Source organism: Ylistrum balloti, unplaced genomic scaffold, assembly GCF_031769215.1.
Source record: "Ylistrum balloti isolate Yb309-2 unplaced genomic scaffold, AGI_CSIRO_Ybal_v1 Utg370680, whole genome shotgun sequence".
NCBI classification, from domain to species: domain Eukaryota; kingdom Metazoa; phylum Mollusca; class Bivalvia; order Pectinida; family Pectinidae; genus Ylistrum; species Ylistrum balloti.
In genome coordinates, this window is record NW_026782410.1 from 222,839 (window position 1) to 239,209 (window position 16,371).

Genomic DNA, 16,371 nt, shown 5'->3' on the forward strand with positions numbered 1-16,371 from the left:
ATATATAGATCTTGTATATGACAGTTGTGATGAAGGTATACCCTGACAGAGGGACATATATAGATCTTGTATATGACAGTTGTGATGAAGGTATACCCTGACAAAGAGACATATACTCAACAAAAAAAGAAAGGTTAACATGTTTCCTTGGCGAATACCTGTAAATGAGTGAAAACAAAATGACGTTTGTGCAATATTAGAAAATGGTAATGTTTTACATTACAAAATCCAAGGGGGTTACCAAAATCATTCAAGCGTGAAAGTCTGTATTAGCGAAAGAGCTGCACGAGGTTTTCTGCGACTAACTTGTATCTTCGCTTGAATTTCATAAACATTCAAACTGACAACTGTTCGTTAGATCCTTAAGACTTAGAAATCACCGAATCTTGCTATCTATCAACTTTATCATTATGCCCCGACTGTCACAAGTATAGAGAGAAAGGGCTGTAGGCATGATCCAGGCTGGGGAGTCTCGCTATCGAGTTGCACGGCATTTTGGTTGCAGTGTTAAGACAATTTGCCACTTGGTAAGTCGTTTAAACCAAACTGGGTCAACATCCGATCGTCCTCGAAGAGGCCGATCCCATAAAACAACCGCCAGGGATGACTGGTGTAAACGATTGATACACTTGCGCAATCAATTCGTAACCGCAGTAGAGACTACAAGGACATTGTTTGGGCGTCATGTGTCTCCCCAAACAGTCTGCAACAGGTTGAGGGCCTACCAATTGAAAGCACGGTGTCCCTACACTGGACCAAATTTGTTGCGACGTCACCGTAATAATCGGCGTAACTAGACCCATGTTCACCGTCGTTGGGCCTTACGACAATGGAACAATGTTCTGTTTTCAGACGAGTCCAGGTTTTGTCTGCAACACGGTGATGGAAAGCGCAGAGTGTGGAGGCGAAGAGGGGAGCGTTTTGCGAACTGCTGCGTCGCAGAACGTGACCGCTTTGTCAGCGGAAGTGTAATGGTTTGGGGTGGTATTTGTTGGGGGACTCGTACCAGGCTTGTTGTGTCAAATGGCAATTTAACCGGCATTCAATATCGGGACGAAATTTTAAGACCAGTGGTTCTGCTATTCTTAAGATGCCATGATTTGTCACCGATTGAGCATGTCTGGGATGTTCTCGGGCGATGCGTGAGAGAACGTCAAAATCAGCCGTCAAACTTGAAGGAGCTGGCCCAAGCCTTGATCGCTGAATGGAACAACATATCTCCTTGAATTATCCGCCGGTTTACGAGTTCCATGCGACGACGCTGCAATGCTGTTTACTTCGCAAATGGTGGCCATACCTTTGATTGGTGTTACCTTTGAAATTGACCCCAACGTCCTTTACAGTCGAATAAAATCAACTGAACGCAAAGTTTTATAATGAACCATGACTGCAGTTTTATCAGATTGATCAATTACTTTATTTGTACATGATTGGTAAGGATTTATGAAGGGGCTAATTAATTAATCACAGAACAAAGTAGTGTTAACTTTATTTTTTTGTTTAGTATATATCATAGATCGTGTATATGACAGTTGTGATGAAGATACATCTTGACAGAGAGACATAGATCTACTTTTGATGACTACAAGAAATGGTTAGTGTTGTCTTAATCACAAATATATGAAATGCTTTCTATCAAATATGACTTGTGAATAAACAACTTGTCTGTAACAGAACATTATTTCAAAACACAGTTTTACAAAATCCACTGTTTTGTTTTACTTTAGTCTGTCTCAGATCATGATGAGTATTTAAACTGACACACAAATGGTCAATACGCAACATCAAAGGATATGCTTTTAAAACAAAATAGTTCGAAAAATGTTTTTTTCTCCATGTAGCTATATTGAAAACTGTGTAAAAATATGTTAAATTTTGTCTTAGAATCTTATGTGAGTTTCAATGTGTATGGCTACTGAGTATGTTTTTTCATTAAACTACAACTTTGCTATGAAATCATTAAATTTGACCAAATGGAAAGTTTTAAACTATATGAAACTGTTACAATTGAGTAATTTTCCTTACTTTTCTTGAAAATAAATTGATAAATCAATATTTGAACAACTCATCAAAGTCTTTCAAAAACTAAAAATTCTCAACAGCTTATATGTTATTGCCTTGTTATTTTCATAACGTACATAAAATTATATTAAAAAGAAACATCTTATAACACAGCCAGTAGAAGATTTGCGTTTGGTATTTTGACGTCTATCTGGTCACCTTCATTAGACAAAATGGGAAGTGTGGAGCATACTGATGCTGATCTTTCATTCTATTGACATAACCAACCTGTAGAAAGTGTTTCGAAATAAAATGATCTTGTTCACAAGAAAAGATATGGATTTATTCAAGGTGCTATGGCAACTGAAAACACAGCTAATTTAAAAAAAGGAAAAAATAAATAAAAATGCAAGTGCTAAGACAAAAAAAGGTAAACTGACTGGGTTTGAAAATCATGAATATATGCATGAAATGTGATTGTTTCAGATTCAACACAGATTGGCAAATTATTGAATTTCTGTTTGACAACATCTGGAGTTTTTCCAAACTTTTGATATTTTCCAAATGCAAGACTAAGAAGGGCTTTCTCCAGATTTGCTGTAATATTAACATTTGTGGACAGAATGTCTAATATATCCTGATGTTTCAGCAAGCAAAGTTAACGTCTTTTTTAAAAAAGAAAATCCTTCCCTTTAATATAACTTTAATCAAATTTATCTTCCATGGTTTGAATAAGATCATCTCAAATCTTTTCTGTTTCTATTGAAGTTTGATAGGTTTTATCACTAGACTGATTGGAACTGATTCTTATTGATTCTCATCTGTCAAATTTTCATCTGAAGGCACACACTAGCTAATTTTTACTCAAAATTGTCATCAGGTGAAGTCTCAGATACTGTATCCATGATGGTTTGGTGTTGTATAACTATAAATGGTTTGTGGTTCTGTATATAAATGGTCTGTGGTGCTGTATATAACTATAAATGGTTTGTGGTTCTGTATATAAAAGGTCTGTAGAGCTGTATATAAATATAAATGGTCTGTGGTGCTGTATATAACTATAAATGGTCTGTGGTGCTGTATATAACTATAAATGGTTTGTGGTGCTGTATATAAATGGTCTGTGGTGTTGTATATAACTATAAATGGTTTGTGGTGTTGTGTATAACTATAAATAGTTTGTGGTGTTGTATATAACTATAAATAGTTTGTGGTGCTGTATATAACTATAAATAGTTTGTGGTGCTGTATATAACTATAAATGGTCTATTGTGCTGTATATAACTATAAATGGTCTATTGTGCTGTATATAACTATAAATGGTCTGTGGTGCTGTATATAACTATAAATGGTTTGTGGAGCTGTATATAAATGGTCTGTGGTGCTGTATATAACTATAAATGGTTTGTGGTTCTGTATATAAATGGTCTGTGGTGCTGTATATAACTATAAATGGTTTGTGGTTCTGTATATAAATGGTCTGTGGTGCTGTATATAACTATAAATGGTCTGTGGTGCTGTATATAACTATAAATGGTCTGTGTTGCTGTATATAGCTATAAATGGTCTGTGGTGCTGTATATAACTATAAATGGTCTGTGGTGCTGTATATAACTATAAATGGTTTGTGGTGCTGTATATAACTATAAATGGTCTGTGGTGCTGTATATAACTATAAATGGTTTGTAGAGCTGTATATAACTATAAATGGTCTGTGGTGCTGTATATAACTATAAATGGTCTGTGGTGCTGTATATAACTATAAATGGTGTGTGGTGCTGTATATAACTATAAATGGTGTGTGGTGCTGTATATAACTATAAATGGTGTGTGGTGCTGTATATAACTATAAATGGTCTGTGGTGCTGTATATAACTATAAATGGTCTGTGGTGCTGTATATAACTATAAATGGTTTGTGGTGCTGTATATAACTATAAATGGTTTGTGGTGTTGTATATAACTATAAATGGTCTGTAGTGATGTATATAACTATAAATGGTATATAACTATAAATGTGTGGTGCTGTATATAACTATAAATGGTCTGTGGTGCTGTATATAACTATAAATGGTCTGTGGTGCTGTATATAACTATAAATGGTGCTGTATATAACTATAAATGGTCTGTGGTGCTGTGGTGCTGTATATAACTATAAATGGTGTGTGGTGCTGTATATAACTATAAATGGTCTGTGGTGCTGTATATAACTATAAATGGTGTGTGGTGCTGTATATAACTATAAATGGTGTGTGGTGCTGTATATAACTATAAATGGTGTGTGGTGCTGTATATAACTATAAATGGTCTGTGGTGCTGTATATAACTATAAATGGTCTATTGTGCTGTATATAACTATAAATGGTCTGTGGTGCTGTATATAACTATAAATGGTGTGTGGTGCTGTATATAACTATAAATGGTGTGTGGTGCTGTATATAACTATAAATGGTCTGTGGTGCTGTATATAACTATAAATGGTCTATTGTGCTGTATATAACTATAAATGGTCTGTGGTGCTGTATATAACTATAAATGGTGTGTGGTGCTGTATATAACTATAAATGGTCTGTGGTGCTGTATATAACTATAAATGGTGTGTGGTGCTGTATATAACTATAAATGGTCTGTGGTGCTGTATATAACTATAAATGGTCTGTGGTGCTGTATATAACTATAAATGGTTTGTGGTGCTGTATATAACTATAAATGGTCTGTGGTGCTGTATATAACTATAAATGGTTTGTGGAGCTGTATATAACTATAAATGGTTTGTAGAGCTGTATATAACTATAAATGGTCTGTGGTGCTGTATATAACTATAAATGGTCTGTGGTGCTGTATATAACTATAGATGGTTTGTGTTGCTGTATATAACTATAAATGGTTTGTTGTGCTGTATATAACTATAAATGGTCTGTGGAGCTGTATATAACTATAGATGGTTTGTGGTGCTGTATATAACTATAAATGGTTTTTAGTCAACGCTTTCTTGATTTTTCATTTTTCTCACATAGTTTTGTATCAGCTTACGTGCTCTTTCTACAACATATGGTATCAGTATGAGCTGATGGACCATTTCTCTCTTGTGCCCTTTCTGGAAGATTGTGTTTTCCCATGGTATCTATGGTTAATGGTCAACTTTCCCCATATGTCCTTTTTGAAAGAGTGTTTTCCCTTATTGTCAATAAGTAAATGTGCCACCACTCTCTTGTGTCCTTTCTAGAACTGAGAGGTCTCCAATGGTTTCTATGTGTTATTTGTTTAAGAGGTGAAAACTTAAGTGCAGTTTCTGAGACTTCAGGGCACTATCTCTAGAAGATGATGCCAAAAGCCAGCAGACAAGAGCTATTTCAGCACTCTTCCATGTGACAAGAAATCCTCTTGCTGTGACACTATACAAAAAGGTGAACCAAGTTAATCTCTACAGAAGCTTTTAGCCAGAAATTGTTAAGTTCCTGTAGGCAAACCACAGAATACACATGTATATATAAAACCCTAAGTAGACAGGTAAATGGGATATTGAAGTTTAACCTAAAAGATGTTCAGATCTCTGCCAGGAAATGACTCTACTCTGTGGAATTGATTAACAAATAAATGTACATGGATATACATGACCCATTATCTTGTAAAGAATCAAGAATAGTAATTTCTGTGACACACCTCTGAGTATTGCTGAAGTACTGTTTATACGGTTAGGTCGTGCTTGTGGAAGGCTGCATTCTATTTACATAGTGGAGTGTACATACACAACATAAATAAAAACCACATCTTGAATATTTTACTGCATCTTTTAGATGTATTCTACCACTGCCATGAAAAACTGTACTTTTTTTAATTCATTGTGTTTGATAAAATAGAACAAGTCTACTTTAGATTACTATCTAGATGCTTGTAAGAGATATCATCAGCTCAAGATGCTGCATAGATTTCTTTCTACAGCCAGCAGTAAACAGGTTTTCCAGCTCTCAGAGAGAAGAATTTTCTTGTTTACAAATCCTATACACTTAAAGCAACTTTAGTATACAGGAATGGAATATTACTCTATATGATTCTAATGGAACCCTGATGCAACATCTCACAAAATTAAAGACTTAATATATATCTAATTTTGGGTTACTGAAGGCATATTTCATGATTGAAACATATAAATTCCAATTCCTAGAATATTAACAGCACTCATATCTTCATCATGAAAGAAGAAAACATCAAAAGATATACTCATTGTAACTCTATACATGTTTGATCTTAATGGTCTTTTTAAAAATTTTATTTTAGAGAATAACAGTAGGATCATTAAGGTTAAAATTGCTGTTGGATATTTGAGTTAGTTATTATGTCATATCAGATATTGTCTTGTGACCTATTGTAATTTCTCTTACTTAATGCTTCATAAAGAATATGAAAAACCATTTGTAGCTTAAATTGTACTTTCCGAAAAAGAAATGATAAACTTTAAAGGTCAACATTCAAGATATGTTTACTTTGAAGTCTTTTCCCTCAATATATACAAAAATAAAACATACAAATTTAAGTGCTACCATGAATGGAAAGATTCTGCTTGTTATGTGTAAGTAGTTAAAAGCCCTTTCCTGAACGAGTGACAAGTTCATTTCTGATGCACAACAATAAAATCTTGACATTACCCAAGATGTGCATAACCTTTCTGATGCTTCTATCAGTACATTGTAGAAATCCTTTAGTCACAAGTACGATAAGCAAAGTCAATCCTGGTCATAAAATTCCTGACAAGAAGCTTTAAACGTCAAAATCAAGATGGTTACAAGGTAACCAGATGTAAGAGGTATTCATCCAGTGGTTCTTCAGAAATTGTGAGTCTGAAAATTGCTTTAAAAATCAGATGACAGTAATGAATGGCTAACGATCAAAGAAAAGTGATCCGAAGTTCCTTCTTTTCAGTATAAGATACATGTGTTTTACATCTTTGATATACACAAGCCCAACAATTTCAATTAGTTAGATAGATTATAAGCGAGTATGAAGTATTTGTACGTTTCCTGTTAATGAACATCCAAGGTTATTCCGACTTTCCTTAGCCTAGCTATATCATTTCTTCCTTTCAAAGAATGAGAATACATCATCATTGTGGGTTAAATCTTAAACCTCCAGTCTTAAGACGATATGCTAGGAATACGAAAACAATAGTGGAAAATGTCTTTACTTTGTTGGGTATTACATCTTTGACACTTGATATATTTTAACATTGGAGCTTTTGCTTACATCACATATATAATTGCCTTTTCTCTTATAAAATCTCATTCATCTCTACAGTAAATACAATTATTGTAACATCTCTTTTATATCTGAAAAATTAAATATATGAATCCCTTTAAGGATTAACTTTCATCTATTTGAATCTATTTTGACATAATACAAAAAACAGAGATCCCAGAGAAATCTTGGTGCCCATCATCGCTTGATCTTTACGCCATGTTTTTTTTTAAAAAGGGGGATCTACAAACCCCTATGCTTCTTTTCTCTCCTTTGTTTTATGAAATTTCAAAAATCTTCTGAAGAATTAGTGACAATAATGTCTAACTTCCAAATCCATAATGGTCATCTGTCAGCCATTTTATTTTTCTGATATGTCCCAAAATCAATAAGGCACAACTAGAGGCCATGGAAATGGTAATTAACATGAAAGTTGAGAAATATATATCCATTCAGTGCCTCTTATAAAGTAGTGTTGATGAACATACATTCTAATCAGTCCCAAAAACAAAACAGCTGGAAAAAGTGAGACCTACAGATCAATGGAAATGTTGATATCATGGATCCATCCAATATGTCAAACTATAGTGATAACAAATTTTCATTGTCAAGATTTTGGATGGCCACCTCATAGCCATTTTGTTTCTTGAATCAGTGAAAAAATAGGAACAAAGGGAATGTAGATATGAAATTTGAGAATTATCCATCCAGTACTTCTCTAGAAACAGCAATAGCAATCTATTACTGTCGAAGTCCAAAATGGCTGCCTTTGGCCTTCTAAAATGACCGATCCAGTATTTCTCAAAAAATAATAATAACACCCATTTTAAGGGACAGCTGGATGGATCATGGACCATGTGCTATATTGGAAAAAATGCAATTTGAACAGCCCACAATTTGAACAGCCCACTATCTGAAGGGTGTAGACTAATAAACTATGAAGTAGTTGCAGATGCCAAGAATACACTCCCTTTTTTGTATTATGGAAAAAATAACTTCAAAAATAACTAAAGATATAAATTTATATCAATTAATTATAATTCAATCACAGATTGCAATATTTTTGACATTAATAATAGAGAGAGTAACTCCTCTTTGATAATGTGACATTGCAAAATCATGGCAATTGTTTATGTTATGGAAGGAAAACATAAAAAAATGGACAATGCTTATTCGTGTTCCAGAGAGGATTCAATTCTTCATAAATGCAAATCTCTTGAAGTTTTCTGTACAATAAGTTGGCTGATTTAGCTTGTGATTTCACACATCTCTCCACCTGATATGCTATATATTGCCAGTTGGTAAGCAGTAATTGTTTCTCATTATTTCTCCTAATGGTGCCTATTTGTTCACACTTGATCCAGTAAATCTAATGAAAGCCTTGTTGGCACATATATAGTCAGTCATCAGTGTAGCAAATCGGCAGTGAAGACTAGTCCTGGATCCTTGTCACACTTGCAGTGCAGGAGGATAACAAGTCTTTAACATTAAAATTCGTGACCTAGGCCTTCCATCACACTTAAGGTCTTAAGACCAATACTCAGGTATGAGCTAGCTAGCTCATACATCATCCTTTCGAATTAAACTACGTCTGCTATCACAGTGCCAATGTGAACTCAATTATCTAACTTCTTAAAGGGTTTTGGCCACAATTTCCGTTTTGGTTAAATTCTGTTACATCATAATCTAAAAATCACTACCATTCAAATCACGATTCTCAATATATCCCAATACCTGTTTTTCGGCAGTCGAAAGTACTTGTCACACAGGATTGAGAAATTTAATAAGATGAACAGAGCTGTAGTACATGCGACATCAAAGTTTTACTTTGACTGACCATGGCTGACCTGTAAACAGTAGTGTAGAAGGCAAGCACTTGTCTTCTAATCCTGTTTTTAGCAGCACTCTTGATTGAAAGTGAAATATTCAACTGAACACTATATATCTATAGACAAAACTTGAACAGACAAAACTGCTTAAATAAGACTATATTAATGGATAATGGAAAATCCACATCAAAGTATGGTGAGTTACATATGTACGTACATCATGATAAGAACAGCTGTTACTGTTATGAAATAATTTTCTGATAACATATAACATGGAATATGATTATACAGGTGTTCAAGATTTTTCTTGATTTCAGCTCCTCAGAAACAATCATAACATAAAAAAGAGAATTCTGCAGATATCCAGAATAATTAACAGAATATATGAATTCCAGTGACAATTCAGCAGTAAAAACATATAAACAAAAGGACATGAAGACGTGTTGAGATTCCGATACTTTTTCAATACAAATGTCTTTATCAAGTAGGTACTTTGGCTGGCCAAATGTGGTAATGTTACGATAGTATCTGCATATACAAGTACAAATATTCACATGTACATAAATACATATCTTACAATAATGAAATTATCTGCTAGACAGGGTGAAATGACTGATTTACATGTATAGATGCACATAGTATGGGTGGTGTGCACAAGAAGGGTAAACTGTTGTACACATCAAAACAGTGGTCCCAGAACATGTTTGTTTTGCTTACGTTGTGATAACAAAAGGTTCATAAATAAACAAACATCCAATTAACACTTGTAGTTAATTACATACAAGAAGGCTTAACAGTCTCGGATGTTATAACCTTCATTCAGTTTCACTGTCATCTGTCTGGAAGGGTTTATCTGGACAGAGATTCGGACAGAGATTTCATCTGGACAGAGATTTGGACAGAGATTTCATCTGGACAGAGATTTGGACAGAGATTTCATCTGGACAGAGATTTGGACAGAGATTTGGACAGAGATTTCATCTGGACAGAGATTTGGACAGAGATTTGGACAGAGATTTCATCTGGACAGAGATTTGGACAGAGATTTGGACAGAGATTTCATCTGGACAGAGATTCGGACAGAGATTTGGACAGAGATTTCATTTGGACAGAGATTTGGACAGAGATTTCATCTGGACAGAGATTTGGACAGAGATTTCATCTGGACAGAGATATCTCTGGTTATCCCTTTCCCCACTACTTCAATTATCATGCAAAAATATCCGTGTGAACATTACTTAGAACATATATTGAAATATAACAAAAGTTGGCTGTTTATGATTTCTGATGTTGTTTATGTGTTATCAGTTTGATTCCAAGGTGTTGTTAATTCCAAGGTGTTGTTAATAAGTGTACATCTGCATGCTGTATACCACGACACAATAATGTACGTTATGTAACAATCATTCATGGCATTTTTATGACATTTGTGTCCAGTTGCTGCATCTCTTTCAAAATAAATTGTAAAAGAAAAGAAAAAGACACTTTATTTTTTGTCATCATATATCATTATGTAATCATTACACAATATATGAAGTTAAGTTCACTTTAAATATAAATTTGAATGTTTGTAAATGAATATAGGTATGACCTGTGTAGTAGTGTCATAGTAGATAAATAGAATATTGATGTCATGTATCACAACCTTACAATTGTAATATGCATATTCACCAGACTAAGGTAAAGGGAATGGGGCCAACTTTCGCTATTGCCTGTGTGCCATTTTAGGCTGAAATATGGTATTATGAAAAATTGATGACAAAACACTGTAGTAAACCAGCTAGGTAAACTATCACACTACAGTGAGAACTAGGTCATCATAACACTCCACTTCTGCATTTGATCAACACACTTTTTAAGGTAACAACAGGTTCCCATAAATTAAAAAAAAAAACAAAAAAACTTGAGTACATGTTGCACAGAACATTGAAAAGTGAAGACAGACGAGACTTTAAGTCACAGACATAGAAAGCAGACATTGTTAAGAAAACATATTCATTAATTTAAAGTAAAATTTTCTGAAAACACATCAGTAAGGGATCAGAAAAATGTATGTGTAAAAAATACCTTGCTAATTAAAACAGACATATAACAGTTACATACATTGTACAACAAGTTCCTTTCATATTAAATATATGCATGCATTTTGTTATTATAGACATGTAGACATGTTTCTATGGAGATACGTAGTCTTGTTACTAAGGATATATACAGACATATTACTACAGAAACATGTAGACATGGTAATATATACATTTGTAGATAAATTATCATTGAGACATATAGAAATATTTTGAAGTTGACATGCAGATATGTTAATATGGAGACATATAGATGTGTTACTGTGGATATAGGTAGACATGTTGCTATGGAAACATAAAGACATGTGTCTATGAATATATTTAGACAATAGTATGGATACCTGTAGTCATGTCATTTAGAAGACAAACAGAAATGATGTTATTATGTGGAGATGTAGACATGTTACTGTAGAGAGATAAACAAAAAATTGTTCCTATGGAGACATATAGATATGTTACTATGGAGACGTGTAGATTGGAGACATGTAGATATAATACTACACAGCAATGTAGACATGCTATTACAGAGATATTTAGACATGTTTCTATGGATCAAGGAGATATGTCACTAAAGTAACTGAGAGAAAGACATGTTACTATCAATATTCATAATTAGAAATGTCACTCTTGCAATACAGACATGTCAGTATGGAGAGACAGACCTATTTCTGTATTACTATATTCTTAAGATATGATACAATGGCATTATAGACAATTGTAAACTTTACTATGGATTAAGAAATGTTGTCATAGAGATATGGAGATGCAGACATGCTACTTAAAAGACAGAGACATGTAGACATATTACCAGTAATAAGGAGATATGAAGATATGCTTTTATTGAAATATGAATCAACATGTTATAATGGAGATATGTAAACATGTTACTATGGAGATGCAAATGTAAACATGGTGATATAGAGACATGTAGACATGTTATCATGGAGATATTAGACATGTGACTATGGAGTTATGTAAAGATATATTACAATGGAAATGTAGACATGTTCCTTTATTGAGATATAGACAACTTACTCTTTGTAGATGTACTCTTTGGAGATGTAGACATGTTACTATGGAGATGTAGACATGTTATTGTGGAGATGTGGTCATGTTACTAAGGATATATAGACATGTTACTATGGAGATGTAGACAAGTGACTACGGATATATAGACATGTTACTATGGAGATGTAGACATGTTACTATGGAGATGTAGACAAGTAACTACGAATATATAGACATGTTACTATGGAGATGCAGGCATGTTACCATAGAGATGTAGAAATGTTATTATGGAAATGTAGACATGTTACTATGGAGATATTGACTGTAATGTATGTTTGTACTATACAATCAGAGACACATTTGTTATTGCTTGGTAGGATATGATAACAAGGAATAAAAGTATTTTTCACAATTAGGATCAGTTTACTGCTGAGTTTCACACATGATACTTATCACGATAAAGTAAAAATATATCACTCTAGAGAGTTATTGATGATACAAGTACTAAACATGTCTTTGTATGGTGCAAAACATGCCCATTAATTGTGCTTAAGCATGCCCTTGGAGATGGTATGACATGCATGTGATTGGTTAAAGTCATGCCTGTGGTACCTTGTGGTCTGTCTACTGCTCCATCCATATTCCCCTTCTTTACATAAAACCCCAGTGGCTCTACCCCGTGCAATCTCTTCCCCGGGGAACCTTTCTCTGAAACAAACGGGTTTCTTGGTTAAATCCTGAATTTCATAGGAAAAAACAATGAAACCAATAAACACTTTTAAAAATTGTTTTATATAGTGCAAAAGAACTAACAAATTTGTTTCCTTTAAATCAGCCATCGTTATAATGACATTAGGAGGTGAAAGCACTAACTGTTCTGTCTTGGAGGATTATGTAACTCAACAATGGTTCTGGTACCCCAGTTGTGACTGTGTTGGAATATAGCCCTTGTGAAAGGTCAAAACTAAGGGGTTAATTTCAATTCTAACATTCTGAAAGAACCTGCTATTACTTTCATCTCTGACCCAAACCTGTAAAATATTATTGTAGTGGGTCTAAGATTTATCATGGGCTTCATTATGAGTGATATAATCTGATTTTTAAACCAAGATGCTATTAGTAGGCATTTTCTATTTTGAGGTAGGCCTTTATGCATGCAGACTTATACTAGCTAACACATCTCAAACATCAACTGATTATTGTCAAAAATTATTTTTACAATACGATCAATAATAACTTTTAATGAAAATGTTGTATTGCTCTATAACACACTGTGTTAACCATTGAACATTTATTACTTAACATTATAAAAAGAACACTTTCATGCCCCATCAACCACATATCCATTCCTTTATTTCATTTCCCGTCTCGAAACAGCAAGAGTATAATGATATCTGAACTGTGTATTTCATGTGCAGTCAGTTGGATGTTCTTGCTGACAGGTTGCTTCTCCTTGTCGAAAAGAAATGTGACAGCTAGGGTAGGAAATCGGTCTGATCTCCCTACCAGGTTAAACAGGACTATCAATAAGACATCTTCACACATATATACCTTCACATTGAAGGTTTAACCTCTATCAGATCTTTGAATTGATTTACAAATCATTTATAATGCTTGAAAGTTTTTAGTAGCCTCTGCATCTAAACAGAACAGAGGAATAATTGTTGAGATCTCCCATCTAGGGAGGCGTAACGTTTTGACAATCTGAAAGGCTTTGGAATTTTTGGAACAACAAAAATAAAAATAAGAATTTCACTACCACACTGGTTAGACCAAGAGATTGATCAAGCACAACTATAACTATAAACACACAATATTTAACGCACACATGAAGTTTCCCAAATCTGTTCTTTTAATATCATTCTGAGATAATGTATGACTTCCAGCAGGTATCAGAAAGACAGACTGAACAGCTTGTACATCCTCTATAAGTTGTAAATTCTAATCATGCACACAATCAGAATATTGGATGGGAGCTAATAAATGTCTGACGGATGTTAGGTTTGCAACTTTATTTCAGGAACTAAAAATATCATACACATTACTGTAATGATTGAGTGTCATAGATTAGAAAACTAGACAGTAATATGAACTAATATTCTCTAGTCTTGTGGACATATGGAATCCAGACATGTAATATGTGGCTATGTTTCTGTGATGGAATCCAGACAGGTAATATGTGGCTATATTCCTGTGATGGAATTCAGACAGGTAATATGTGGCTATATTCCTGTGATGGAATACAGACAGGTAATATGTGGCTATGTTTCTGTGATGGAATCCAGACAGGAAATAAGAAGCTATATTCCTGTGAAGGAATCTAGACAGGTAATATGTGGCTTATTCCTGTGGTTGAATTCAGACAGGTAATATATGGCTATATTCCTGTGATGGAATCCAGACAGGTAATATGTGGCACTATTCCTGTGATGGAATCCAGACAGGTAATATGTGGCTATATTCCTGTGATGGAATCCACACAGGTAATATGAAGCTGTATTCCTGTGATGGAATCCAGACAGGTAATATGTGGCTATATCCCTGTGATGGAATCCAGACAGGTAATATGAAGCTGTATTCCTGTGATGGAATCCAGACAGGTAATATGTGGCTATATTCCTGTGATGGAATCCAGACAGGTAATATGTGGCTATATTCCTGTGATGGAATACAGACAGGTAATATGTGGCTATGTTTCTGTGATGGAATCCAGACAGGAAATAAGAAGCTATATTCCTGTGATGGAACTTATGAGCCTATATTCTGGTAGACATATGGAATCCATACTTGCAATATGAGTTTATTTCTGTGGATAATATAAAGTCATATTCCCTGTGGAAATCTAAAACCAAGACAGGTAATATGAGGTAATATTCTCGCAAAGTAAGATACATCATCTTTATGATCCTTGTATACCAAAGTATGATCCAAACCGCCAACAAAGTCACAGAAATCTTCTATCCCTGTGTATATCACAGGTAATAGTTCAATCTAAACTGCCTACTAAATCACAGAACTCCTCTTTAGTACCTCTATGTTCACAAGGTACAATCCAAACTGCCTTCAAAATGTCATTGAACTCATCTTCAATATCTGTTTTTTAAAATACAATCCAAACTGCCTTGACAAAGTTGTAAAAATATCTACATTATCCTGAGTGTACCGAGGTGTTCAAATGTTACTGCTTGAATAAGGATAATGAAATCTCCAACAGTATCTCTGTGTATACCAAAGTTATAGTGCAAAGAAATTCTATGTAGATGTATACGTGGTATATCAAATCTTTGTGTTAAGTAAGTGTTAAGTTATGGATTATTCAGTAACAACTTTAAACACATCCAATTTTACTCAAAGGAACAATTTTAAAGAAATTTACCCAATAATTCCATACACATCTGACTCTAATCAAGGGGAGTCACAGAATATGTTGGGTTTTCATGCATTGAAATGATAACATAAATTTTTGAAAGACGCCAAACAATCTTAACATCATAGAACAAGATCGAACCTGATTATACCAAAGAGTCGTAAGAAAACGTCATTACTTAACACTAAATTTTATTGATTCAGAATAAACTTGTTTGTAGAAAATGATCTCCACACTAGGACAGAACTGACCAACTCAACATTGGCATGTACAACTAAACATTGGCCTATCCAGCTAACTTTGGCCTGTACAACTAAACATTGGCCTGGCAACTAAACATTGGCCTGTACAACTACATATTGGCCTATCCAACTACGCATTGGCCTATCCAACTACACATTGGCCTGTCCAACTACACAGGCCTAACCAACTAAACATTGGCTTGTACAACTAAACATTGGCCTATACAACTGCACATTGGCCTATCCAACTAAACATTGACCTATTCAACTAAACATTGACCAATCCAACTACACATTGGCCTATCCAACTAAACATTGACCTATCCAACTACACATTGACCTGACCAACTACACATTGGCCTATACAACTAAACATTGGCCTGACCAACTAAACATTGGCCTATCCAACTAAACATTGGCCGGACCAACTACACATTGGCCTATACAACTAAACATTGGCCTGACCAACTAAACATTGGCCTGTACAACTTAATATTGGCCTATACAACTACACATTGGCCTGTACAACTTAACATTGGCCTATCCAACTAAACATTGACCAATCCAACTAAACATTGGCCTGACCAACTACACATTGGCCTATCCAACTAA

The 16,371-nt window shown here is 34.3% G+C and overlaps 1 protein-coding gene across 1 annotated transcript in view; it reads right to left on the reverse strand.

Annotated features, from left to right (window-relative positions):
* Nucleotides 1-12,858, reverse strand: part of LOC132557497 (tolloid-like protein 2) — a gene marked incomplete at its 5' end in the record, with an annotated part of 88,971 nt that extends 76,113 nt beyond the window's left edge. The window contains one exon of the mRNA XM_060221987.1: nt 12,763-12,858. Within this exon, the coding sequence (XP_060077970.1) occupies nt 12,763-12,858 (96 nt within the window). The remainder of the gene's footprint in view (nt 1-12,762) is intronic.
* Between the last annotated feature and the right edge of the window lie 3,513 nt (nt 12,859-16,371).